General features: G+C 45.8%; 1 protein-coding gene across 1 annotated transcript in view; it reads left to right on the top strand.

Annotated features, from left to right (window-relative positions):
- The first annotated feature begins 6,927 nt into the window (after positions 1–6,927).
- Positions 6,928–26,421, top strand: part of COL23A1 (collagen type XXIII alpha 1 chain) — a 352,222-nt gene continuing 332,728 nt past the window's right edge. Inside the window, exon 1 of the mRNA XM_060092472.1 lies at positions 6,928–7,298. Coding sequence (XP_059948455.1) covers positions 7,011–7,298 — 288 coding nt within the window. The 5' untranslated portion in view covers positions 6,928–7,010. The remainder of the gene's footprint in view (positions 7,299–26,421) is intronic.

The raw sequence follows: 26,421 nt of genomic DNA, 5'->3' as shown, positions 1-26,421 counted from the left end.
TGAAGTGTTTTATGTAGGAAGTATATATTTGGGTCTTGCATTTTTATCTAATCTGACAATCTTTTTTTTAAAACATCTTTATTGGAGTATAATTGCTTTACAATGTTGTGTTAGTTTCTGCTGTATAACAAAGTGAATCAGTTATACATATACATATGTCCCCATATCTCTTCCCTCTTGCATCTCCCTCCCTCCCAACCTCCCTATCCCACCTACTAGGTGGTCACAAAGCACTGATCTGATCTCCCTGTGCTATGCGGCTGCTTCCCACTAGCTATCTAATTTACGTTTGGTAGTGTATATATGTCCATGCCACTCTCTCACTCTGTCCCAGCTTACCCTTCCCCCTCCCGTGTCCTCAAGTCCATTCTCTAGTAGGTCTGCATCTTTATTCCCATCTTGCCCATAGGTTCTTCATGACCATTTTTTATTTTTTTTTAGATTCCATATATATGTGTTAGCATATGGTATTTGTTTTCTCCTTCTGACTTACTTCACTCTGTATGACAGACTCTAGGTCCATCCACCTCACTACAAATAACTCAATTTCGTTTCTTTTTATGGCTAAGTAATATTCCATTGTATATATGTGCCACAATCTTTGCCTGTTAGTTGTGTTTAGACCATTTATATTTAATGGGATTTTTGATATTTTTGGGTTTAGATTACCATCTTCCTATTTTTTATTTTTCCCATTTCTTCCCATTTTCCTTTTTCTGCTTTATTTTGAACTGAGTATTTTTCATAATTCTACTTTATTATCTGGTTTATTAGCTAAACCGTGTGTGTGTGTGTGTGTGTGTGTGTGTGTGTGTGTGTGTTTAGCATGTGCTTTAGAGTTTGTAGTATACATCCTTATCACAGTATGCTTGTAATTGACATTATACTATGTCACATAGAGTAAAAGAATCTTGTAACAGTAAACTACCATTTCCCCCTCCTGGGCTTTATACCATTTTGCCATACATTTTACTTAGCCATATGTTAAAATCCTGCAATACATTGTTATTTTTGCCTTAAGCCATCTATTATCTTTTAAAGAGATAATAAATGTTCTTTTTTTTCATTTTTTTTCAAGCTTTTTCCTTCTGTTTCATTTTAGATAGTTTCTACTGCTATATTTTCCTTTTTTAAAATTTTATTTATTTATTTATTTGGCTGTGTTGGATCTCCATTGCTGTGCACGGGCTTTCTCTATTTGCCGTGAGCGGGGGCTACTCTTCGTTGCAGTGCGTGGGCTTCTCACTGTGGTGGCTTCTCTTGTTGCAGAGCATGGGCTCTAGGTGCACGGGCTTCAGTAGTTGTGGCTCACGGGCTCTAGATTGCAGGCTCAGTAGTTGTGATGCACGGGTTTAGTTGCTCCTGGCATGTGGAATCTTCCCGGACTAGGGCTTGAACCTGTGTCCCCTGCATTGGCAGGTGGATTCTTAGTCACTGAGCCACCAGGGAAGTCCCATCTACTGCAACTTTTTTAATCTCCTGCTGTGTCTAACCTACCTTTAATCCCATACAGTTTAATTTTCATCTCAACATTGTCATTTTAGCCTCTAGATTAGACTTTTTTTTTTTTTTTTTTTTTTTTTTTTTTTTTTTTGCTGTACGCGGGCCTCTCACCGCCGCGGCCTCTCCCGTTGCGGAGCACAGGCTCCGGACACACAAGCTCCGCGGCCATGGCTCGCGGGCCCAGCCGCTCCGCGGCATGTGGGATCCTCCGGGATCGGGGCACGAACCCGTGTCCCCTGCATCGGCAGGCGGACTCCCAACCACTGCGCCACCAGGGAAGCCCCTAGATTAGACTTTTAACAAAAATCTTTTGTCTCTACTTAACATGTTCAGTCTCTCCTCTTAGTTCCTTGAACATATAGAATACAGGTATAACCTTTAATATCCTTATCTGCTAATGCTATCATCTCTTTGATTTCTGAGGTGGTTTTGATTGATTGCTTTTTCTCCTATCATGGGTCATATTTTCTTGCTGTTTTGTGTGCCTGGTAATTTTGGCTTTTTGTTTTACCTTGTTGGTTATTGGGTATTTTTATATTCACTTGAGCTTTATTATGGAACAGGATTAAATTACTTGAATCATTTTGATCTTTTCAGGTTTGGGGTTTAAGCTTTATCAGGCAGGACCAGAGCAGCATTTAGTCTAGGGCTAGTTTATCCCCACTACTGATGCAAAATCTTTTGAGTACTCTACCCAATGCCCTCTGAATTATAAGGTTTTCCATGCTGGCTGGTGGGAAGAAGAGCTCTCCCTGGCCTGTGGGCTGTGGGGATTGCTTCCTCTCTAATTAGAGTCTCATCCTTTTGAGTGGTTCTGTCCTGGCCCCAGTAGTTTCCTCACAAATGTGATGATCTCAGGCGGAGAGTTCTCTTTCTGTGTGCAGCTCTGCTCTCCAGTCCTCTACCCTGCAAATTCTAACTGCCTCAGCTTCTTTGGACTTGCAGCTCCTTCACCTTAGGGTGGCTCTGCCTGGGTCCCCCTTCCTGCACTGTGGCCTGAAAACATCTCTCCATAGAGTAAGGTGGGACAATCCTTGGGCTCACTTCATTTTTCCACCATCTCCCAAGGGTCACTGTCCCTTGTTGCCTGATGTCCAGTATCTTGAAAACTGCCGTTTCATATAGTTTGTTTAGTTTTCTAGTTTCAGATAGAGGAAGTCTAGTCCCTGTTGGTATATCCATTTTGCAAACTAGAAAACTGGGGGTCTGAAATAGTAAGTAGCTGTGAGCTATTAGTGGAACCAGAACTGGAATCTAGGCATTATACATCAATACCTGATGCTTTTTCCACAATATCATACTGCCTTTTCTAAATAACAATTTCCTCATGTAATTGAAACTTATCCTTTTAAGACTTAAAGCTTAATTTGAACCATTTTTGTTGGAAATTTTTAAAAAATGTTTAAGTACCCCTGCCTTCTTAAACAGAGCATTTTGAATATATCTGAATCTCTTCATTATCAACATTATTTATAATCTTATACAGTGGTTATCAACCCTATCTGACCCAAGTAATCCCTTTTTAATAAAATATTTTATAATGCCCTTTTATTCTGAAGAGTCTGAGCCCTTGACAATCCTCAGGCTGGGTTGCTGCACTTGCTATTTACAGTTAGGATGGGCAAAGGAGTGCCAGAAGGTGCCTGGCATATTCCTCCCTGTCCCCACTGTATAAAAGCAGCCTCCTCTCCCTACTGTTGAGGGTCAGTTACTCCTGCCAAAATGATGACTCTTAGACTTTAGGTCCCTGAACACAGAGTTCAAAGTGCCCTGGGGGGCAGCCATAGCTTGTAGTTGAATGGACCCTTGCTGTGTGGCCTTGCAAGTGTAACACTCTTGAGAAGTAGGACCTCCAATCCTGCAGGGCCCAGCTTTGTGAGGACAGCAAGCACAAAATCCCCCAGTGAGTCACGGGACGTGATGGTGAGTGGAGCTACTCTTGCTTCTACCCATTGGTTCCTGGACCCATGCATTATTGGAAAAAAAGTGTCATGTAGAGGTCCCTCTTTTTTTTTTTTTTGTGGTACGCGGGCCTCTCACTGCTTTGGCCTCTCCCATTGTGGAGCACAGGCTCCAGATGTGCAGGCTCAGCAGCCATTGCTCAGGGGCCCAGCCGCTCTGCGGCATGTGGGATCTTCCCAGAGCGGGGCATGATTCCGTGTCCCCTGCATCGGCAGGCAGACTCTCAACCACTGCACCAGGAGGGAAGCCCGAGGTCCCTCATTTAATGCGTATTCCACATCCTGAAAGATGGCACTGCAGCCTTTTAACATATTGTCTCTGAATACTCTGATTTGGTGCTTCACCTGTGCCTTCAAAAGGCAGTTCCAGTGTTCTGTGAGGCTGGCTGCTTTTGGCTGGTGCAGGATGTAATACAACCAGTGGATTCCATGGTCATGGGCTCACTCCCCCTCTTCCTCTGCTGTAAAGTGGGTTCCCTGGTCAGATGCTCTGTTATATAGGACTCCACACCTGTGGAATGGGGAATCTGTATGGATAGTGGTGCTGCCTGGGGCTCTGCAAACAGGGAAGACAAGCCCATACCTAGTATAGCTATCCACCCCTGTGAGGGACAAATTGCTGGCCCTCCTGGGATGAAGGGAGTCCAAAGTAGTTGATTTGCCACCAAGTAGCCAGTTGGTCTCCCTGAGGACTAGTGCCTATCGCTGACAGGTTAGCCATTTCAGAGGCAGCAGTAGGTAGATTGACCTTGGTAATCTATATGCATCTTAGGGAATGCAGTGAATTCCTGCCCACCTGCCAGATCTTCTCTCCACCACTCTGACTCAGCTCTCTGCCCTTAGGAGGCTGACCTCTTTGCATTGCATCATCTGGGCTCCCTTGCCCTGTAGGTTTGGTCAGTGGGAGGCCCAGCAGATCAGAGAGTAAGAGGAGAGAGAGATTATCCCCCAGCTCCTTACCTTCCAAGCCATGGTTTTGCAGAGGTGGTATCCCTTGACCAAAGGCCACAGCTCCTGTTGAGCTGACCTTTGTTGAGCTCCGAGCATTCACAGGGTTCCCACACAGTTCCTTCTTCTCCCCCCTGTAGCTAGAGACGATAGTGGCCTCCCACTGTTTATACTCCAGAGTGCTTCTTCAACATCCCCTGTTGACTTCCCTTTATCTGCCCCACCATGTAGACAGTCTCTACAATCAGACTGTCTTCAGTCTGAGGATGCCATCTGTTCCTTCCAGGACCCCAGCTTACAAAATAGAGTATTTTCTGCCTTGTCTTTTAAATTAAGCTGTAGACAGTAAACATATTTTCCCCTTTCCTTAATTCACTTGACAAATATTTGCCAGATCCTGTACTGCTCTTTGAGAAAACAGGGGTGAACAAGACAAATGGATAACTTTGTCTTGTTAATAAAAAGGTAACTTCAAACAGTGATAAATGATCTTCCTGAGTAATCCTTCTGAGGACTGCGAGTGAAGCCTCCTTAGATTGGACAGTCTGGGTAGGTCTTTTGGAGATAGTGAGGTTTAAGGACCTGAGGACCTTGACCTGAAGGAGGAGCTTGCTCAAAGATCTGAGAGCAGGATATTCCAGATAGTGAGGCTGTAGGCAAGGGCAGAGGCCAAAGAGAGCAAGGAGCTTGGCTTGTTTAATACACAGAAGCTTCTGGAATATGGTGAACAATACATGCAGGTGATGGGCAATTTGCCTATGTGTTTGTAGCAAGAATGATGTGCCCACTTGTAACATGGTGTTGGCCTCTTTTCAAAGAAGACAATCCAGTTTGCTGAGCAAGTACTTTTCAGACAATTTATTGGGCATACGCTAGATCTTAGCAAGACCTATCTCTGTATAACCACTTAACTGTGACCCCAAGTTACCTAAGGTCACAGCTACAAAGTTGCAGAGGTGAGATGCCAACCATTTGTTTTATTCCAATCTTGGAGGTAACTTTCCCCTCCAAATTCAGGAGTTAAGGAGGAATATGTCAGCTGAAGGTCCTCAACAGCATTAAGTGATAAGTAATCTATCCAAAGACGCTAATAAATCCAAAGATACCCAGAGAGTAGGAAGATATAACAGGTCTTGTTTTCAAAAACGGCTGTGGTGGGCTTCCCTGGTGGCGCTAGTGGTTGAGAGTCCGCCTGCCGATGCAGGGGATACGGGTTCGTGCCCCGGTCTGGGAAGATCCCACGTGCCGCGGAGCGGCTGGGCCCGTGAGCCATGGCTGCTGAGCCTGCGCGTCCAGAGCCTGTGCTCCGCAACGGGGGAGGCCACAACAGTGAGAGGCCCGCGTACTGCAAAAAAAATAAAAAATTTAAAAAAAATAAAATAAAAACGGCTGTGGATTTGCCCAAATTACAAAGGTCCAAGCAAGTCTGTTGTTTTTATTTGATTATTACTGGAGTTAGTGGGAGAGTTATGTGGGACCCATTTTAGGATACAATATGCCTGGTAGGAATCTGAGCCAGCAGAGAATGTGCTTGACTTCCAGCCTTGCCCCCCTTTCTTGAAAAAGACTGTACCGGCCATTTGATTCTCATTCAGGCTTTCCTACTTTACCCCTGGGGTGTACATTTGCATCAGAATCGCAGTATAGGTTAAATGTGGTGCATACTAGATGATTATTTTTGGCCAAGTTGTGTTTCCACTACAGAATTAAGCCATCCGCTCATCAAAAGTTGGAGTTCTTTTCCCCTATCTTTTGCATTTGTTAAAGCCTAAATTTTCTCAAATGAAAGACTTCTCTAGGTCAGGAACAAGGTCTTACAATTTGTTTCCAGAACCGCATGTCTGGCACATAATAAATGGTGAGAGTATTAAATATTCTAAGAGGCATCCTTCCACTAGGCTCAATCCCGACCCTGACTGCGTCTGTAAATATGAATGCACAACAGGTCGCTTTCCACCACCAAGCGGCGCTAGGGCACCATCTAGAAAGGATTCACTAAGTTTTCCACAGGGTTTGAAGTTTCGTACTTCAAAACTTCTGACACTTCAAAGTGTCAGGTTAATTCACAAGTCGAGGGGAATTTTCCCAACAAATGAATGATGCCGCAGCCAGGGGTAGGCTGCAGAAGGCGCTCTGAGTCTCTGGGTGCACCACAGACCTCTTGGGATCGCAGCTGGAACTCGGGCTGCGGAGTCGCAGAGGTGCATGCGCGGGAGTGGGTGCAGCCCGGCGTCCAGGTGAGGGCGGAGGTGCGTGCTGCGCGCGGGGTCAGCCAGGTACGCGCTGTGGGGCTCCGAGGAGCCAGCTCCGTTTCCGCCCCCGCCCCCTCGCCGCGCAGTGCCGGCCTGGCCGCTCCTCCCCTGGGTGGGTCCCGGCTCCTTTTCTGGCAGGGTCTATTTGCATAGAGGAAACTGCCCAAAGTGGCCGCTGTGGAGGAGCTGGCGGTAGGGCAGGGGGCGTGCGCCGCGGTCCGCTGCTGCCCGGAGGCCAAGCCCCGCGCCGGGCCGACCTCGTGCCTCGGGCTCTCCAGCACGCTCAGCCAGCGACCCCGGCTCTGTGCACCGTCCCCTCTGAGAGTCCACCCGCGACGAGCACACCATGAGTCCAGGCCAGGGCGCCGGCGGCGACGCGCGGAAGGGCTGCCGGACGGGCGGCGGCGGCGCGGGGCACCCCGCGACGGCAGCCGGGGCCTGGGCGGTGAGCGCGCTGTGCCTGCTGCTCTCCGCCGGCTCGGCGGTCGCCTGCCTGCTGCTGGGCGTCCAGGCTGCCGCGCTGCAGGGCCGGGTGGCGGCGCTCGAGGAAGAGCGGGAGCTGCTGTGGCGCGCGGGGTCGCCGGACACCCTGGTCGCCTGGGCCGAGCCGCAACTGGAGCGCCTGCTGCGCGAGGTAAGTCGCCGAGCGCAGGGCTGGGAGTGTCCGTGCGCCGGGAGCCGTCGCGGTGAAAGAGCGGTCGCCCGCCAGCCGTGAGTGCCCGAGTCCGTCCGAGCAGCCTGCGCGGGGTCGGGGGTGGGGTGGGGTGGGGAGGGAGGCTGGAGTGCTGGCGGCCGAGGGGTCCTGCTGTTCCCGCTCCAGCCTCAGGGTCGGCCTGCGTGAAAAACAACCTAGAAGGGCTGTTTCGGGGACGAGCAGGGGGAGGAAGAGGAAAGACTGCGGGCTTTGAAATAACAGATCTGGGGGCGAGTCTCCACGGGTGTGTGCGCTCGGACCGGTGGCTTCCCGCCTGCATTAAGGGCCTGCCTTCCTACCTGTGCCGGGATAATGAAGAAGCTCTTGCGGGAAGTGTGTGGTGACTTCTGTCACTGGTAGCAGCTACTGTTCCCAACGCTGATATACCTGCAGAGGTGTGGGGCCCCCAGCAGACCGGAGGTTTCCTGGTGGCAGGAAACCTCAGTCAGAACCTGGCCGGGGCCCTTGGAGGCACATGGTCAATCCAGCCTGCCCTGTGCGCCCTACGGCCCCTCAGGAAAGGTTTCAGATCAGCTCCATCTTGGAGATGCTGTGCTGTGCCTGGGGTTGCTTGGGCTCAGCGCTCACCCAGGGCAACCCAGACCTGAGGGGGTGCCAACATCAGCTTGGCAGGGTGAGGGGAATAAAAAACAGTCCGGGCCAGAAAATAGACTCTGGATTCGGTCGACGCCACCTAGGCGATGCCACCTGGGCATTGTGGACACAGCAGATGCTGAGTTTCCTTGCTGGAAGCATCATATGAGACTCTCAGACACTTCTGTTAAGGTTGCTGCTATGTGTCTTCAAAGCAGGAGCCACATTTGGGACTTCAAATCTCTCACCCATCATGCTGATCAAAACCTCCAGCAGGGCACCTCCCCATAGAACAGTGGTGGTAGACTGGCCAGAGTGCCCCTGTTTGTGCTGGCCTCCCTTGCCTGAGCCATCCTCTTCTTCCTAGGAAAGGCAGCTACCCCAAGGTCGCAAGCATACTCCCCAAAGGGGCATCCTCAACTGTAGTATGAATAGCACCACAGTGTTTCAAGGTAGAGGAGAGGATGGGCAGGGCTGTTACTACCATTTCCCCTGAACTGTGCCCAGCTGTGATCTTTATTAATGTAGCTGTGTATCCATTTTTGAGTTAATTTGGATTCTTTAAGGTGAATGGGAGAAGACTGTACCATGCCTTTGTGTTCATCGTACCTATTTCTTAGTCACTTTAATTTAAGCCAGTATTACATCTCTTCTAACTTGGTTTTGGGCAAAATTGCTGCTTCATGAAATGATTTCCTATGTTCCTCTTGAAAGTGCCTGCAGACTTTAGAAATCTCTCTGGAGCCCTGCTGGCAACTCCTGGTGGTGTTTTCATAATTGCAGCCCATTACCTTTTGGCAAATCCTTAGAGACAAGGATGTTGAATTGATTTATGGAGGACCAGTAAAATTTGTACCTGTTAGTGCTGTAACTGTGGCTGTTCTTTCGAATGGGGGGGCCCTTTTACTTAATAAAAAATAAACTGCAAGCTTTGATTGAGTAAATCAGAAATCGCAGTAAAACCTTTTAGAAGGAACTTTCAAATTGTGTCCATTCTAATAGGGAGGGGAGTCCTGGGAAAGCAGCCACTGCTGAGATTTTCAAGTCCTGAACTATGCAGATCATAGGAGGCTTCATCCTGCTTTCAAGGAGTTACTGGGCAGAGTATTCCCCCTCTCTCTCCCTCCCTGTTTCTCTCTCTCCCTCTCTGTTTCTCTCTCTCCTCACTGTTTCTCTCTCTTTCTCCATACCCCCCCCCACTTCTTTCCTCTTCATTGGTGAGGGGAAGGGAAAATTTGAAATCCTGGGATTTCCACTTGAAATTCGCTATACCATTCTGCAGGCTATACCATTAGCATAGGACACATCTTAACACTTCGTGCTACTAGCTAACCAAATTTGGTGTTGAGGAGTCTCTACTTGGAGCATCTGAGATGCCACACTATGAATGCAGTTGGGGTTCAGCTTCTGGCTGTTTGAGTGTCCCTCTGAAAAGGCATCTCTTTCCCAGGGCACCAGTCTGTTCCTGCTCCTAGCCATTCTTCTTACAAATGTCACTGGATGGGAAATGTACATGGCCTGGCCAGTGACCCTGAGAGTCCCTGGCTGAGATGAGGGGACTCATGGGAGGTGCATAGTGGGAGTGGGTAATTGGGTTTAAATAGATGTGAAGATAATTTAGAAAAACTATTCGATATGAAGGACAAATAAATAATGAACTGAAAATCTCTTAAAGAAAGAACCTTTGTACTTGAACATGTTTTTCAGTTCTAATTTGTTCTCAGTGAAGCATCCTTTCAGCCTGTGCTGAAGTAGTTGTGTATGTGAGGATGCCTGCAGCTTGTCCTTTTACCAACAAGCTTGTTTTCAGAGAATAGAAATCCTTACCAAACATACACAACTTTAATGTCAGAAAAAATAAGGAAACAATAAGCCAACAGAAGCCACTGTTAATATGGGACCCACTGTCTTTGTTCCCTTGGGAACAGAACTGTGAAATAACTTCTTTGGGACTGGCTGATGTGCCTGATAATATAGATATAGAAGCTACAAAAAAGGGATATTCATGATAACTCATCATTATTAAAGACCCTTCCCATGGTACAAAATAAAGAAATGGTTTTCAGAAAATAAAAGCAAGATTTTTGAGCAAGAGTCATTAACAATAGTATCTTCAGTATGACCCAAAAATATAAATGCAAAACAAGCATATGATATTATGCATTTAAAGTGCTTTAAAGAGCTTGCCTTGGTAATCAACCCCCCCCATTAGTTATACCTATAGTTACAGTATTACAAAAGCTTAAATTTTAGAGTAAATAAAATAGCTGCTATACTACAGCAAAAATTTTAATGCAAGAATTAAAGAAATATTTAGTTGTATTCAGAGGAAACTATTTTCAGCTTACAATGGATTTATTGTTGGCTGTTGGTCTTCCATTCTCCAGACCAATCAGTTTGAAAACAAGAAAAACCCAGAGACTCAGGGTAAAATTCAAGCCCTTTCCTTCCCTGCCATCAACTATATATATTGGTTAAGTTACCATAAAACCCAGAATCAAATGTAGCTTTTTTTTGCCTCTGTGGCAGCTTTTCACTTATCAGGACTGCTCTAAGGTGTATGCTTTAATAAAAATGCCAGTTTTTGAATCCCATGGCACAACTGGAGATGGAGTATAAATCATAGCTACATTTGTTTCCTTGACATTTCCTGGCTCCCAAACCAAAGAAGTTTTTTTTTTTTTTTTTTTTCGGTACGCGGGCCTCTCACTGTTGTGGCCTCTCCCGTTGCGGAGCACAGGCTCCGGACGCGCAGGCTCAGCAGCCATGGCTCACGGGCCCAGCCGCTCCGCGGCATGTGGGATCTTTCCTGACCGGGGCACGAACCCGTGTCCCCTGCATCAGCAGGCAGACTGTCAGCCACTGCGCCACCAGGGAAGCCCCAAAGAAGTTTATAGTTACTTCCTGGCATGCTCACTTTATCTCTCCACTCTTTTTTTCTTGTTTTTTTTGCAGAAGTTTAGGAGAGCTTTATAATAATAGCAGCATGTTTAGAATGAGCCAACTGTTGGGACATTCCTTTCACAGATATATTTTGGAATTGTTGAATTGGACTTTTACACATTAGCTTTGAAGATTTGCGACATCGCTCCTGAAGTTCGGGGATCTGAAAGCTGAATGAATTTATACCAGCAGGCAGAGAGGGGTAGATGATAAATGGGGTTTCAGTCCCACTATTTACTAGACCTGGCATCTAACCTCTTTAACTTCCTGAGCTCCAGCTTCCTCTTCCCTAATACGATGGTCACAACTACCTGTGTACTGATGAGCAAATAAGATAATGTAGAGGAAAGTGGTGGTCAGTAAGTCTTTTGATGGTCAGTACCAAAATCCCCAAGTGTGATTCCTTAAACAGTACAGTCATTGAATTATCTTGCATAAACTGAGAATCCTGGAAGTCAGCCTGCAGATCCTGGGTTAGTTCAATGACTTGGCCATGACTGGGTGCCAGTTCATTCTCTGCCATTCTCTTTTTTTTTTTGGTTTTGTTTTGTTTTGTTTTCCCTGTCACTTTATTTTTATTGTTTTTATTGTTTTTTTTTTTCTCTCACAACTTTACATTTAATTTCTTTTTTCGTAACATCTTTATTGGAGTATAATTGCTTTACAATGGTGTGTTAGTTTCTGTTTTATAACAAAGTGAATCAGTTATACATATACATATATTCCCATATCTCCTCCCTCTTGCGTCTCCCTCCCTCCCACCCTCCCTATCCCACCCATCCAGGTGGTCACAAAGCACCGAGCTGATCTCCCTGTGCCATGCGGCTGCTTCCCACTAGCTATCTATTTTACATTTGGTAGTGTATATATGTCCATGCCACTCTCTCACTTTGTCACAGCTTACCCTTCCCCCTCCCCATATCCTCAAGTCCATTCTCTAGTAGGTCTGTGTCTTTATTCCCGTCTTACCGCTAGGTACTTCATGACATTTTTTTTCTTATATTCCATTATATATGTGTTAGCATATGGTATTTGTCTTTCTCTTTCTGACTTACTTCAATCTGTATGACAGACTCTAGGTCCATCCACCTCACAGCAAATAACCCAATTTTGCTTCTTTTTATGGCTGAGTAATATTCCATTGTATATATGTGCCACATCTTCTTTATCCATTCATCTGATGATAGACACTTAGGTTGCTTCCATCTCCTGGCTATTGTAAATAGAGCTTCAGTGAACATTTTGGTATATGACGCTTTTTTTTTTTTTTTTTTTTGCGGTACGCGGGCCTCTCACCGCTGTGGCCTCTCCCGTTGCGGAGCACAGGCTCTGAACGCGCAGGCCCAACGGCCATGGCCCACGGGCCCAGCCGCTCCGTGGCATGTGGGATACTCCCAGACCGGGGCACGAACCTGTGTCCCCTGCACCAGCAGGCGGACTCTCAACCACTGCGCCACCAGGGAAGCCCCTATGACTCTTTTTGAATTATGGTTTTCTCAGGGTATATGCCCAGTAGTGGGATTGCTGGGTCATATGGTAGTTCTATTTGTAGTTTTTTAAGGAAACTCCATACTGTTCTCCATAGTGGCTGTACCAATTTACATTCCCACCAGCAGTGCAAGAGTGTTCCCTTTTCTCCACACCCTCTCCAGCATTTATTGTTTCTAGATGTTTTGATGATGGCCATTATGACTGGTGTGAGATGATATCTCATTGTAGTTTTGACTTGCATTTCTCTAGTGATTAATGATGTTGAGTATTCTTTCATGTGATTGTTGGCAGTCTGTATATCTTCTTTGGAGAAATGTCTATTTAGGTCTACTGCCCATTTTTGGATTGGGTTGTTTGTTTTTTTGTTATTGAGCTGCATGAGCTGCTTGTAAATTTTGGAGATTAATCCTTTGTCAGTTGCTTCATTTGCAAATATTTTCTCCCATTCTGAGGGTTGTCTTTTGGTCTTGTTTATGGTTTCCTTTGCTGTGCAAAAGCTTTTAAGTTTCATTAGGTCCCATGTGTTTATTTTTGTCTTTATTTCCATTTCTCTAGGAGGTGGGTCAAAAAGGATCTTGCTGTGATTTATGTCATAGAGTGTTCTGCCTATGTTTTCCTCTAAGAGTTTGATAGTTTCTGGCCCTACATTTAGGTCTTTAATCTATTTTGAGCTTATTTTAGTGTATGGTGTTAGGGAGTGATCTAATCTCATACTTTGACCTGTACCTGTCCAGTTTTCCCAGCACCAGTTATTGAAGAGGCTGTCCTTTCTCCACTGTACATTCCTGCCTCCTTTATCAAAGATAAGGTGACCATATGTGCGTGGGTTTATCTCTGGGCTGTCTATCCTGTTCCATTGATCTATATTTCTGTTTTTGGGTCAGTACCATGCTGTCTTGATTACTGTAGCTTTGTAGTATAGTCTAAAGTTAGGGAGGCTGATTCCTCCAGCTCCGTTTTTCTTTCTCAAGATTGCTTTGGCTATTCGGGGTCTTTTGTGTTTCCATACAAATTGTGAAATTTTTTGTTCTAGTTCTGTGAGAAATGCCAGTGGTAGTTTGATAGGGATTGCATTGAATCTGTAGATTGCTTTGGGTAGAAGAGTCATTTTCACAATGTTGATTCTTCCAATCCAACAACATGGTATATCTCTCCATCTATTTGTATCATCTTTAATTTCATTCATCAGTGTCTTATAATTTTCTGCATACAGGTCTTTTGTCTCCTTAGGTAGGTTTATTCCTAGATATTTTATTCTTTTTGTTGCAGTGGTAAATGGGAGTATTTTCTTGATTTCACTTTCAGATTTTTCATCATTAGTGTACAGGAATGCCAGAGATTTCTGTGCATTAATTTTGTATCCTGCTACTTTACCAAACTCATTGTTTAGCTCTAGTAGTTTTCTGGTAGCATCTTTAGGATTCTCTATGTATAGTATCATGTCATCTGCAAACAGTGACAGCTTTACTTCTTCTTTTCTGATTTGGATTCCTTTTATTTCCTTTTCTTCTCTGATCACTGTGGCTAAAACTTCCAAAACTATGTTGAATAAGAGTGATGAGTGTGGGCAACCTTGTCTTGTTCCTGATCTTAGTGGAAGTGCTTTCAGTTTTTCACCATTGAGGACGATGTTGGCTGTGGATTTGTCATATATGCCCTTTATTGTATTGAGGAAAGTTCCCTCTATGCCTACTTTCTGCAGGGTTTTTATCATAAATAGGTGTTGAATTTTGTCGAAAGCTTTCTCTGCATCTATTGAGATGATCATATGGTTTTTCTCCTTCAGTTTGTTAATATGGTTTATCATGTTGATTGATTTGCATATATTGAAGAATCCTTGCATTCCTGGAATAAACCCCACTTGATCATGGTGTATGATCCTTTTAATGTGCTGTTGGATTCTGTTTGCTAGTATTTTGTTGAGGATTTTTGCATCTATGTTCAACAGTGATATTGGCCTGTACTTTTCTTTCTTTGTGATATCCTTGTCTGGTTTTGGTATCAGGGTGATGGTGGCCTTGTAGAATGAGTTTGGGAGTGTCCCTCCCTCTGCTATATTCTGAAAGAGTTTGAGAAGGATCATTGTTAGCTCTTCTCTAAATGATTGATAGAATTCCCCTGTGAAGCCATCTGGTCCTGGGCTTTTGTTTGTTGGAAGATTTTAATCACAGTTTCAATTTCCATGCTTGTGATTGGTCTGTTCATATTTTCTATTTCTCCCTGATTCAGTCTTGGCAGGTTGTGCATTTCTGAGAATTTGTCCATTTCTTCCAGGTTGTCCATTTTATTGGCATAGAGTTGCTTGTAGTAATCTCTCATGATCTTTTGTATTTCTGCACTGTCAGTTGTTACTTCTCCTTTTTCATTTCTAATTCTATTGATTTGAGTCTTCTCCCTTTTTTTCTTGGTGAGTCTGGCTAATGCTTTATCGGTTTTGTTTATCTTCTCAAAGAACCAGCTTTTAGTTTTATGGATCTTTGCTATCGTTTCCTTCATTTCTTTTTCATTTATTTCTGATCTGATCTTTATGATTTCTTTCCTTCTGCTAACTTTGGGGGTTTTTTGTTCTTCTTTCTCTAATCGCTTTAGGTGCAAGATTCAGTTGTTTATTTGAGATGTTTCCTGTTTCTTAAGGTAGGATTGTATTGCTATAAACTTCCCTCTTAGAACTGCTTTTGCTGCATCCCATAGGTTTTGGGTCGTCGTGTCTCCATTGTCATTTGTTTCTAGGTATTTTTTGATTTCCTCTTTGACTTCTTCAGTGATCACTGTGTTATTAAGTAGTGTATTGTTTAGCCTCCATGTGTTTGTATTTTTTACAGATCTTTTCCTGTAATTGATATCTAGTCTTATAGCATTGTGGTCGGAAAAGATACTTGATACAATTTCAATTTTCTTAAATTTACCAAGGCTTGATTTGTGACCCAAGATATGATCTATCCTATCATGTTCCATGAGCACTTGAGAAAAAAGTATATTCTGTTGTTTTTGGATGGAATGTCCTATAAATATCAATTAAGTCCATCTTGTTTAATGTATCATTTAAAGCTTGTGTTTCCTTATTTATTTTCATTTTGGATGATCTGTCCATTGGTGAAAGTGGGGTGTTAAAGTCCCCTACTATGAGTGTGTTACTGTCGGTTTCCCCTTTTATGGCTGTTAGTATTTGCCTTATGTATTGAGGTGCTCCTATGTTGGGTGCATAAATATTTACAATTGTTATATCTTCTTCTTGGATCGATCCCTTGATCATTATGTAGTGTCCTTCTTTGTCTCTTCTAATAGTCTTTATTTTAAAGTCTATTTTGTCTGATATGAGAATTGCTACTCCAGCTTTCTTTTGGTTTCCATTTGCATGGAATATCTTTTTCTATTCCCTCACTTTCAGTCTGTATGTGTCTCTGGGTCTGAAGTGGGTCTCTTGTAGACAGCATATATATGGGTCTTGTTTTTGTATCCATTCAGCCAGTCTGTGTCTTTTGGTGGGAGCATTTAATCCATTTACATTTAAGGTAATTATCGATATGTATGTTCCTATTCCCATTTTCTTAATTGTTTTGGGTTTGTTATTATAGGTCTTTTCCTTCTCTTGTGTTTCTTGCCTAGAGAAGATCCTTTAGCATTTGTTGTAAAGCTGGTTTGGTGGTGCTGAACTCTTTCAGCTTTTGCTTGTCTGTAAAGGTTTTAATTTCTCCATCAAATCTGAATGAGATCCTTGCTGGGTAGAGTAATCTTGGTTGTAGGTGTTTCTCCTTCATCACTTTAAATATGTCCTGCCAGTCCCTTCTGGCTTGCAGAGTTTCTGCTGAAAGATCAGCTGTTAACCTAATGGGGATTCCCTTGTGTGTTATTTGTTGTTTTTCCCTTGCTGCTTTTAATATGTTTTCTTTGTATGTAATTTTTGACAGTTTGATTAATATATGTCTTGGCATGTTTCTCCTTGGATTTATCCTGTATGGGACTCTCTGTGCTTCCTGGACTTGATTAACTATTTCCTTCCCCATATTAGGGAAGTGTTCAACTATAATCTCTTCAAATATTTTCTCAGTCCCTTTCTTTTTCTCTTCTTCTTCTGGAACCCCTAAAATTCAGATGTTGGTGCCTTTAATGTTGTCCCAGAGGTCTCTGAGACTGTCCTCAGTTCTTTTCATTCTTTTTTCTTTATTCTGCTCTGCAGCAGTTATTTCCACTGTTTTATCTTCCAGGTCACTTATCCGTTCTTCTGCCTCAGTTATTCTGCTATTGATCCCATCTAGAGTATTTTTAATTTCATTTATTGTGTTGTTCATCATTGCTTGTTTCATCTTTAGTTCTTCTAGGTCCTTGTTAAATGTTTCTTGCATTTTCTCTATTCTATTTCCAAGATTTTGGATCATCTTTACTATCATTATTCTGAATTCTTTTTCAGGTAGACTGCCTATTTCCTCTTCATTTGTTAGGTCTGGTGGGTTTTTATCTTGCTCCTTCATCTGCTGTGTGTTTTTCTGTCTTCTCATTTTGCTTATCTTACTGTGTTTGGGGTCTCCTTGTTTTAGGCTGCAGGTTCGTACTTCCCGTTGTTTTTGGTGTCTGTCCCCAGTGGCTAAAGTTGGTTCAGTGGGTTGTGTAGGCTTCCTGGTGGAGCGACTAGTGCCTGTATTCTGGTGGATGAAGCTGGATCTTGTCTTTATGTTGGGCAGGTCCACATGTGGTGGTGTGTTTTGGGGTGTCTGTGTACTTATTATGATTTTAGGCAGCCTGTCTGCTAATGGGTGGGGTTGTGTTCCTGTCTTTCTAGTTGTTTGGCATAGGGTGTCCAGCACTGTAGCTTGCTGTCGTTGAGTGAAGCTGGGTGCTGGTGTTGAGATGGAGATCTCTGCGAGATTTTCGCCATTTGATATTATGTGGAGCTGGGAGGTCTCTTGTGGACCCGTGTCCTGAAGTTGGCTCTCCCACTTCAGAGGCACAGCACTGACTCCTGGCTGCAGCACCAAGAGCCTTTCATCCACATGGCTCAGAATAAAAGGGAGAAAAAGTAGAAAGAAAGAAAGAGAGAGAGAGAGAGAGAGAGAGGAAGGAAGAAAAGAAAGAAAGAAAGAAAGAAAGAGATAAAATAAAACAAAATAAGAAAATAAAATAGTTATAAAAATAATTATTAAGAAAAAGAAAATTTTTTAAGTTAAAAAAATGGACGGATAGAACCCTGGGACAAATGGTGAAAGCAAAGCTATACAGACAAAATCTCGCACAGAAGCATACACATACACACTCACAAAAAGAGGAAAAGGCGAGGGCTTCCCTGGTGGCACAGTGGTTGAGAGTCCGCCTGCCAATGCAGGGGACAAGGGTTCATGCCCCGGTCCGGGAAGATCCCACATGCTGCGGAGCGGTTAGGCCTGTGAGCCATGGCCACTGAGCCTGCGTGTCCGGAGCCTGTGCTCTGCAACGGGAGAGGCCACAACAGTGAGAGGCCCACGTAACGCAAAAAAAAAAAAAAAAAAAAAAAAAAGAGGAAAAGGCGAAAAAATAATAAATCTTGCTCTCAAAGTCCACCTCCTCAATTTGGGATGATTCGTTGTCTATTCACGTATTCCACAGATGCAGGGTACATCAAGTTGATTGTGGAGCTTTAATCCGCTTCTCCTGAGGCTGCTGGGAGAGGTTTCCCTTTCTCTTCTTTGTTCGCACACCTCCTAGGGTTCAGCTTTGGATTTGGCCCCGCCTCTGCGTGTAGGTCGCCGAAGGGCATCTGTTCTTCGCTCAGACAGGATGGGGTTAAAGGAGCAGCTGCTTGGGGGGGCTCTGGCTCACTCAGGCCGGGGGACGGAGGGGTGCGGATGCGGAGCGAGCCTGCGGTGGCAGTGGCCGCCATGACGTTGCACCAGCCTGAGGGGCGCCGTGTGTTCTCCCGGGTAAGTTGTCCCTGGATCCCGGGACCCTGGCAGTGGCGGGCTGCCTAGGCTCCTGGGAGGGGAGGTGTGGATAGTGCCCTGTGCTCGCTCACAGGCTTCTTGGTGGCGGCAGCAGCAGCCTTAGCATCTCATGCCCATCTCTGGGGTCCGCGCTGTTAGCCGTGACTCGCGCCCGTCTCTGGAGCTCCTTTAAGCAGCACTTTTAATCCCGTCTCCTCGCGCACCAGGAAACAAAGAGGGAAGAAAAAGTCTCTTGCCTCTTCGGCAGGTCCAGACTTTTTTCCGGACTCGCTCCCGGCCAGCCGTGGTGCACTAACACCTTCAGGCTGTGTTCACGCCGCCAACTCCAGGCCTCTCCCTGAGCTCCGACCGAAGCCCGAGCCTCAGCTCCCAGCCCCGCCCACCTCAGCGGGCGAGCAGACGAGCCTCTCGGGCTGGTGAGTGCCAGTCGGCACCAATCCTCTGTGCGAGAATCTCTCCACTTTGCCCTCCGCACCCCTGGTGCTGTGCTCTCCTCCACGGCTCCGAAGCTTCCCCCCACGGCCACCCGCAGTCTCCGCCTGCAAAGGGGCTTCCTAGTGTGTGGAAACTTTTCCTCCTTCACAGCTCCCTCCCACTGGTGCAGGTCCCATCCCTATTCTTTTGTCTCTGTTTATTCTTTTTTCTTTTGCCTACCCAGGTACGTGGGGAATTTCTTGCCTTTTCGGAGGACTGAGGTCTTCTGCCAGCGTTCAGCAGGTGTTTTGTAGGAGTTGTTCCACGTGTAGATGTATTTCTGGTGTATCGTGAGCCCCGGGGACGGCGTGGGGGTGCTGGGAGATCAAGGGGAGCTGACTCTGGGGCTCAGGCCGGCCGAAGGGCGCCTCACACGGATCTAGGCCCTCCTGACGCCTCGACACAGACACAATGCTGCCATTCTCTTGGTCTTTCTTCATGGTCACAAGATGGCTGCTGCAGCTCCAAGCACATGTCTTCACACAAGAATAGCCAAGGTAGAAGGGAAGAGGGCAGGAAAAAGCTATCTTCTCGAGAGGCTTTCTTTTTTATTTGAGTTAGGGAACTTTCATTTATAGCCACCAGCCAGAACCAGGGCCAGTGATCACCATCATCCTGTCAAGGGTGATGGGGTTGCCACAGGAGACTTTGGCCAAGCTTGGTGAATCCTCTGAGTCTGGGCATGTTGCCAGTGGAACAAAATTGTAGCTTTGTGAGGAAGGGAGCCTAGGAATGGCTATTGTGGAGCAACCAACAGTGTCAGATAGGTGCCCTAGAACGTTACCCTAGAGGAGGACAGGGCGGGGGTGGAGGGAGGGGGAAGTCATCCAAACTGCTGCAGTTTTCATGACCATGCCCCCTTCACTGCTCTGCACTTTGGGAACACTCTCCAGCTGCAAAACTTCTGTTTCTCTCAGGTCCTGCTCTCCAGCCCTGCATCTAGCCATAGTAGTCAAAGGCAAGGTTGATGCATTTGGGGTTCTCTCTGGCTCAGTCCCATGCTTTGTAGTTTGTGGTCTTTAACCCTTAAGTGCATGCTGTTCTGATCCCAAAGTGACTGACTGGAGTGGCCTCCTCACTGGTGATGGCACTGTAGGGTCCTGCTTTCCAGCTCTTTCCACATCGTGGCATACACAGAAAACGAGGACACCTGCACATCACCCTGCAGTAAGTGGAAGAGGCTGCTCGGGCTGGAGGGAACTGGCCCAGCCACTCCGAGGACCAAGGAGATCAGTGGACCTGAAAACGTGTGCGGTGCCCTATACCCATCAGGTGTGCCTAGGCAGCTCTTCTCCCCCTCCTCACCCCAATAACAGCCATAGGCCCCCTTGGCTTTTTCAACAGCCATATCTCACTGTGGCCTCCAAATCCCCTTCCAGAGATCATGGAAGAATTATGGTCCCCAGAGCAGGGTGTCTCTTTTACCTTCATTGAGCATCATCTCCTTAGATTCCACCTTTCTAGTTGCCTTTGGATCCTTATACTTTCAAATAACAACGTGACAGGACCCCAGCTCAGAATGGCTTAATTAAAAAGGGAATTTAACTGAAATGTCCAGGGAAATGTCTGCTCAGGCACAGCTGGAGGTGCCTTGATTTTGTGTTTCCTTGTGTTGGCTCCATATTTGTCAAGGATGCCCTCACTCTTTCCCATGAAGTGGCAGGGCAACTGTCAGCAGCTCCAGGTCCATATCCTCAGCATTAGAGTTTCTCTTTCCCAATAGTCCCACTGATTCACTCCAATGGTCAATATGGATTACCTGCACCAGTCACTGAGATGAGCCAGGCAGCATCTCTGATCTGTGTGTGTGTGTGGGGGGGTTGTGTGCAACTGGGCACATCTGTGTGTACCCCACTGGAGCTGAAAGGACCAGGAGTGGAGGATGGTCCCCAAAGGACAATTTGGAGTGTTGTTATTAGAAGGGGAAGAAGACAGGGGGCTGGTAAAACCAAGTAGATGACCATCCAAGGAATAACAAGAGAGAGGCTTGGGCAACAAGCTGGAGCCACATTCTGGAGAAATTCTTCCTCAATGGCTTGAAATCCAGCTAAAGGATTTTTGATCTAATGGGCTAGGCAGTAGGTTGGCAGGTGTTTGTTCTGCAGGTGTTTATGTATATTGATAAATTTGAGTTTATCTGTAGGATCAAAATCTGTATTTCTCTCTGAATATAATGCAATCACAAAATGTGAGCTTAACAAGTTATAGGATAACTTAAAATCTTAAAACTTTCCCACAACAACATGATGAATTGTGGAAGACAGAGGTTATTGTCATTGTTTTACAAGGGAGAAATGTCACTCAGAGGGAGGCCATGACCTGTTCCAGGCACACAGGCCAGGCCTGAGCTCCCTCAGGTCAGCAGGAGGCCTTGGAAGGAGGAGTGATAAGGACGGGTGTGTTCTCTCCACCCTTTATATGAGTTTCATGTCCAGCCGAGGGCAGTCAGGGCCACCTGCTCCTGGGGCCCACCTTCCTCGGCCCACTTTCTTTTCTTTTCTTTTTTAAATCTTTATTGAATTTGTTACAATATTGCTTCTACTTTATGTTTTGGTTTTTTGGCTGTGGGGCATGTGGTATCTTAGTTCCCCTACCAGGGATAGAACCCATACCCCCTGCACTGGAAGGCGAAGTCTTAACCACTGGACCACCAGGGAAGTCCCCCTTCAGCCCATTTTCATCTCCTTCCCAGGAAGTGTTCTCCCCATAGGAGTATACTCATGAGAAAGGAGGCTCCTCTCTGGACTGGTGGAGGAATCTGTTGGGGTGCCCTGAGTCCCAGTGACCAGGAGCAGTGAGGCCAGGAGGTTGCCCAGCTTTGCCTGGTGCTGTGTGTCATGGTGGCCTTGAGGGGCCTGAGTTTGAAGAGGAAACGCTCTGGACAGGGAATCAGAAGGCCACTGTCTTTAGTCTGTTCAAGCTGCTGTTACAAAATACCACAGACTGTGTGGCTTAAACAACAGATATTTATTTCTCACAGTTGTGGAGACTAGGAAGTCCAAGACCAAGGCGCCAGCAGATTTGGAGTCTGGTGTAGACCCGCTTCCTGGTTCATAGGCGGTCTTCTCCCGGTGTCCTCTCATGGCAGACAGAAGGGTTGAGGGAGCTCTCTGGGGTCTCTTTTATAAGAACACTAATCCCATTTATGAGAGCTCTACTCTCATGTCCTAATCACCTCTCAAAGCCCCCATCACCTAATCCCATTACAGGGGGGCGGGGGGCTCAATGATTCAGTCTGTAGCAGCCACCACCACCTGCTGGCTGTGTGGCCCAGGCTGGTCCAGAGCCTCAGTTCTCTATGCATGAGGCAGGGCTGAGAGCACTGCTCAGCCTGTGGGGAGGGGCCATGGTGATTCAGGAAGAGAAGAGAGGGCTGGACAGAGTAGCTTGTACAGCCCAGGGTGAGCTCTGAGCACTAGATCCTGCTGTTCTTCAGTGTCAGGGTCCCAAAGGCCTTTGGTGTAATCCTACACCTTCAGGGAACCCTCTCCTTCACCACAGATTTCTACACATTTCCCCCTTTTCCCTTAATTATTCTGACCCCTGCCCCCCACTAGGCATTGTTAGGTGTTGGTGGGAGACAGAGTTCTTTCAAACCCATTTCTCTTTGCTCACCAGCTCCCCAGCTCCCACTGCTCCTGGGCTGTGGCCACCTCCTTTAGGATGTTAGACCCAATGTTGGGAAATAGCACACCTGCTTGGCAACCCTTCCCCTTCCTCCCTTTTAAACATTTAAATAACCAAGATGTATGTCGATTTAACATGATTAATATTACTGATAATCCCACCACCCTAAAACAAAGACATTTAACCTTTTGCATGATCCCTTCCAATTCTTATATGGATGGACAGATTTATGTGTACCTAAGTGCACACACCATTTACACCTTGCTTCTGTATATTCCAACCTTTTATCAAAAACATTTTTCCAGGTGCTGCACAGTCTTTATGGTCATGTTTCATGACCACATAGGATTCCATCAGTGGAATCTGCATCCCTCTATCAACACGGCATCTAGGCCTCTCCACATCTTCGTTGGCACAGTACAGCTGAGGGTTTTATGGGGAAAGTTTCTTACTTCTGTTATTTTTTATGATGTAGAGTACCTGCCTAAAGAGGATCATTTTTAGGGCTTTGTTTTTTATCTTGATTTTGGACCATCCAAGTTTGTCCATGACATACATGTTCATCCTCCTGTGGAATTCCAAAACTGTTGCACCACTGTGAAATCATGCTTCAAGTTTTATGATGGGAAAAGTGGATTCAATCTGTCTTTTGGTTGAACTTTCATTTCAGTTGGGTCTGTTGCTGTTTTTGAAAGCAAAAGCAAAAAGCAAATGATAAAGAAGTCTTAAAATAAGATTTGGAAGAACTCTGAAAATTTCATCTCAGAATTAGGCTCATTTGTTGGTTTGGTGCAGAACCCTCCTTGAGTAGTGTTTTGCAGTACCAGGCACTGCACTTGGTCTGCTCTGCGACTTCTAATTCTGTGAGCAAATGTAACTCTGTTCGGTAAACTTCTCTGTAGGCTACACACGACCTCCAGCTCCTCCCCAATAGATTTTCTCCATGTGTAGGATCAGGATTAATCTTTAATTATTGACACAGACACTTAGAAAACATCCCTTCATCATGTCTGGAAACATATTTCAGCACTAAGCACCAACCACTGGGAGAAAACATAAGTTTGCAGATACAGTTTTTTAAAAAATATTATGTCTCCCCTACCAGATTTTATTTTATGTATTATTATTATTTTTTGCACTGCATGGCATGTGGGATCTTAATTTCCTGACCAGGAATTGAATCCGGGTGCTCGGCAGTGAAAGTGTGGAGTCCTAACCACCAGACCGCCAGGGAATTCCCTGCAGATATAGTTTTAAAGAAAGGCATGTCACTGTACTCCTGGAGACTACAGGGGAAACAGTTGAGGGCCTCCCAAGTGCCCGCCCTGGACAGAAGGGTCACATATTCTTCCTTGTGGTGTTTCTTAACAGCCCCATCCCAACCCCTGAGAGATAGGCTTCACCCTCCCAGAAGTGACAGTGACCAGCCGCAGGTGGCAGCGTGCGCCCGAGCCTGGGTGACCTGACTCCTAGCTCTGAGCCCTTTCTGCAGCCTCACAGCAGCCCCCCATGGAAACAATACTTTAGCTTGGAGCAGTGGCAGCTTTTTCTGCCAGTGTGGACATCCTCCACAGGTGTCCGATATGGAGGGTGATGGGGAAGACTTTAGCTTTAAGCAGAACTGGGTTCACGTCCCAGCTCTGTCATTTCTCAGCTGTGTAGCTTCAGGTAAATGGCTGTTTTTCCAAACCTCAGTTTGCTCATCCGTTAAATGGGGATTATAGTACTTGCCTTTTAAGGGTTCTGTGGGGATTAAACAAGTTGATATGTGCGAAGAGCTCAGTGGATCAAACACATCCTGAAAATCGTTCTTCTTGTTGGAATTCTTCTTTGACTGAATCCAGAAGGAATGTCTCTGTTTGTTAATTGGACAGGAGGTCCTGTGGTTACAAGGATGATCTTAAGATCTTTTTACCACTGGGGTTCTGCCATCCTGTTAAGGCCATACAGAAGCGAAAAAGGTATTAACATATGTCCAGTCTCTGAGTCAATGATGGAGAAATGTGACTTGGTTGTTGAAGAAAGCCAAAGACTGCATTAGCTACATAGCCACGTTTTTTCAGTCTCTCATTTGAGCAGAATGAGATTTTCCACTTAAATAAAAAATTGCAGTTTTGACCTAAATAAAAATCTAATTATTCACAAAAATTATTATATGGATTTTCAAACAGCCAATAAATTTGCTTTAATAAATGTTAGTCTGTTTTTGTGGTTATACAATATGGCACAAATACTCCCAAATGCTCATGATTAAGCTAATGAATCGGAGGCCTCACACACATCTGCTTCGATTCATATTGGTAAATGAGAAAACCTTTATTTTTCTGATGTAGCCACAAAACCTTGGGTGGGGAAAGTGCCTTCCAATGGGTAATATGAACTTTTAAAACAGAATTTCCTTCCAACTTTATGTTGTGAAACAAATCATAAAGTAGTTAGAAAGAATTCTGGTGTTTTCAGAAGACAATTTAAATAAAATCTACTTAACTTGGGCCTCCAAGGAGATCATCACACAAAAACCAAGGTCTGTCCATTTATTTAACTGTGCCTTTTTGTGTGATGTATGGGCTGTTATCACCTACAGCATCTTGTTTTCAGACCCATCTTGTGGTTCAGACGAACAAAGGACAAGTTCACATGGCAATGGGATTAGAGTATGTGTGTGTGAGGGTGAACCAGTGTGAGAGCTGGGAGAGCACAAGGGTGTGCATGTGTGTGAGTGTGTATGTGTGTAAGAGCAAGTATGCACACGTGAGCATGCTGCCTGTATGTGAGTGTGTATATACAAGTGAGTGCACGTATGTGTCTAAGTGTGTATATGAATATAAGTGTGTGCATGTGTGTGGGGGGGTGTATGAGCGTGTGCATGCACATATACACACTTATGTGCACACAGGAGCTGGGAAGGAAGCGGGAAGGGTGAGATCATCCTGACCTCTTGCCTCCCCACAGAAGTTGTCCCACCTTGAAGACCCCCTGACTGGGCCTGGCACAGCTCATGCTGTTGCTCCAGAGCTGGGTGACCTGGGTTTGAGCCTGGAGCTGCCTCTAAACTGGCCACCATGTCCTGGGACAAATCAGTTGGCTTTCCAAGCCTCAACTTCCTCCTCTGGAAAAAGGGGGATGGTGTCTGCTTCACTGCTTTTCTGTGAGGATGGAACAGTAAGGCCCCTTCCCAGGACTGCCCCGGAGAGTGAGGGGCCGGGAGTTCCCTCCTTAACCACTCCCCACTTGGCTAATCCTAGCTTCGGGGCTGCCGGGACTGCTAACATCAGTGCCAGGTCCTTCCTGGGGACAGTTCCTCCTCCTCCTTCCAGCTTCTGTGATGAAGCTCACACCTTAGGCGTGGCCTTGAATGAGTTGAGCTGGAAGAAGCACCATAGGATAACTCAGCCCAGCTGGTCCTGGTTCTGCTGATGATCTCTTCCTGGGCTTTTGTTCAGTTGCGCTGCCTCTCTGAGTCCAAGCCGTAGGCAGGTATGGCCACTGCGCATTCTTCTCACTCATCTCCCTAAATATTCTCAGCGGTGTCTCCCTCTCCTCACCCCGTCAACCCTCAGAGCCTCTCATCACCTGTGGGCCGGTAAGTTGAAAACTTCTCCGTCTGCCTGGCATCAAGGCCCCAGGTCCATTCAGCCTTCTCTCACTTCAGTTCACTTGGGGGTGGTGGGGAATCTGAAGGAGGCATGGGGCTGGGGTCGGGGTGTCTGAGGGACCCCATCTGTGTCAGTGTGCTGGTGCTGCCCGGACAAAGTACCACAGTCAGGGTGGCTTAAACTACAGATGTTTCTTTTCTCATAATTCTAAAAGCTAGAAGTCCAAAATCTAGGTGTCATCAGGTTGGTTCCTCCTGAGGCCTCTCTCCTCGGCTTGCAGATGGCCATCTTCTCCTGGTGTCCTCACATGGTCTTCCTTCTGTGTGTACCTGCGTCTGAATCTCCTCTTTTTAAGAGGACACCAGGGGCTTCCCTGGTGGCGCAGTGGTTGAGAGTCCGCCTGCCGATGCAGGGGATGTGGGTTCG

The sequence above is a fragment of the Mesoplodon densirostris genome, chromosome 3, assembly GCF_025265405.1.
Source record: "Mesoplodon densirostris isolate mMesDen1 chromosome 3, mMesDen1 primary haplotype, whole genome shotgun sequence".
NCBI lineage: Eukaryota > Metazoa > Chordata > Mammalia > Artiodactyla > Ziphiidae > Mesoplodon > Mesoplodon densirostris.
The sequence above is the reverse complement of the archived record's forward strand: the minus strand, read 5'-3'. Positions and strand labels throughout refer to the sequence as shown.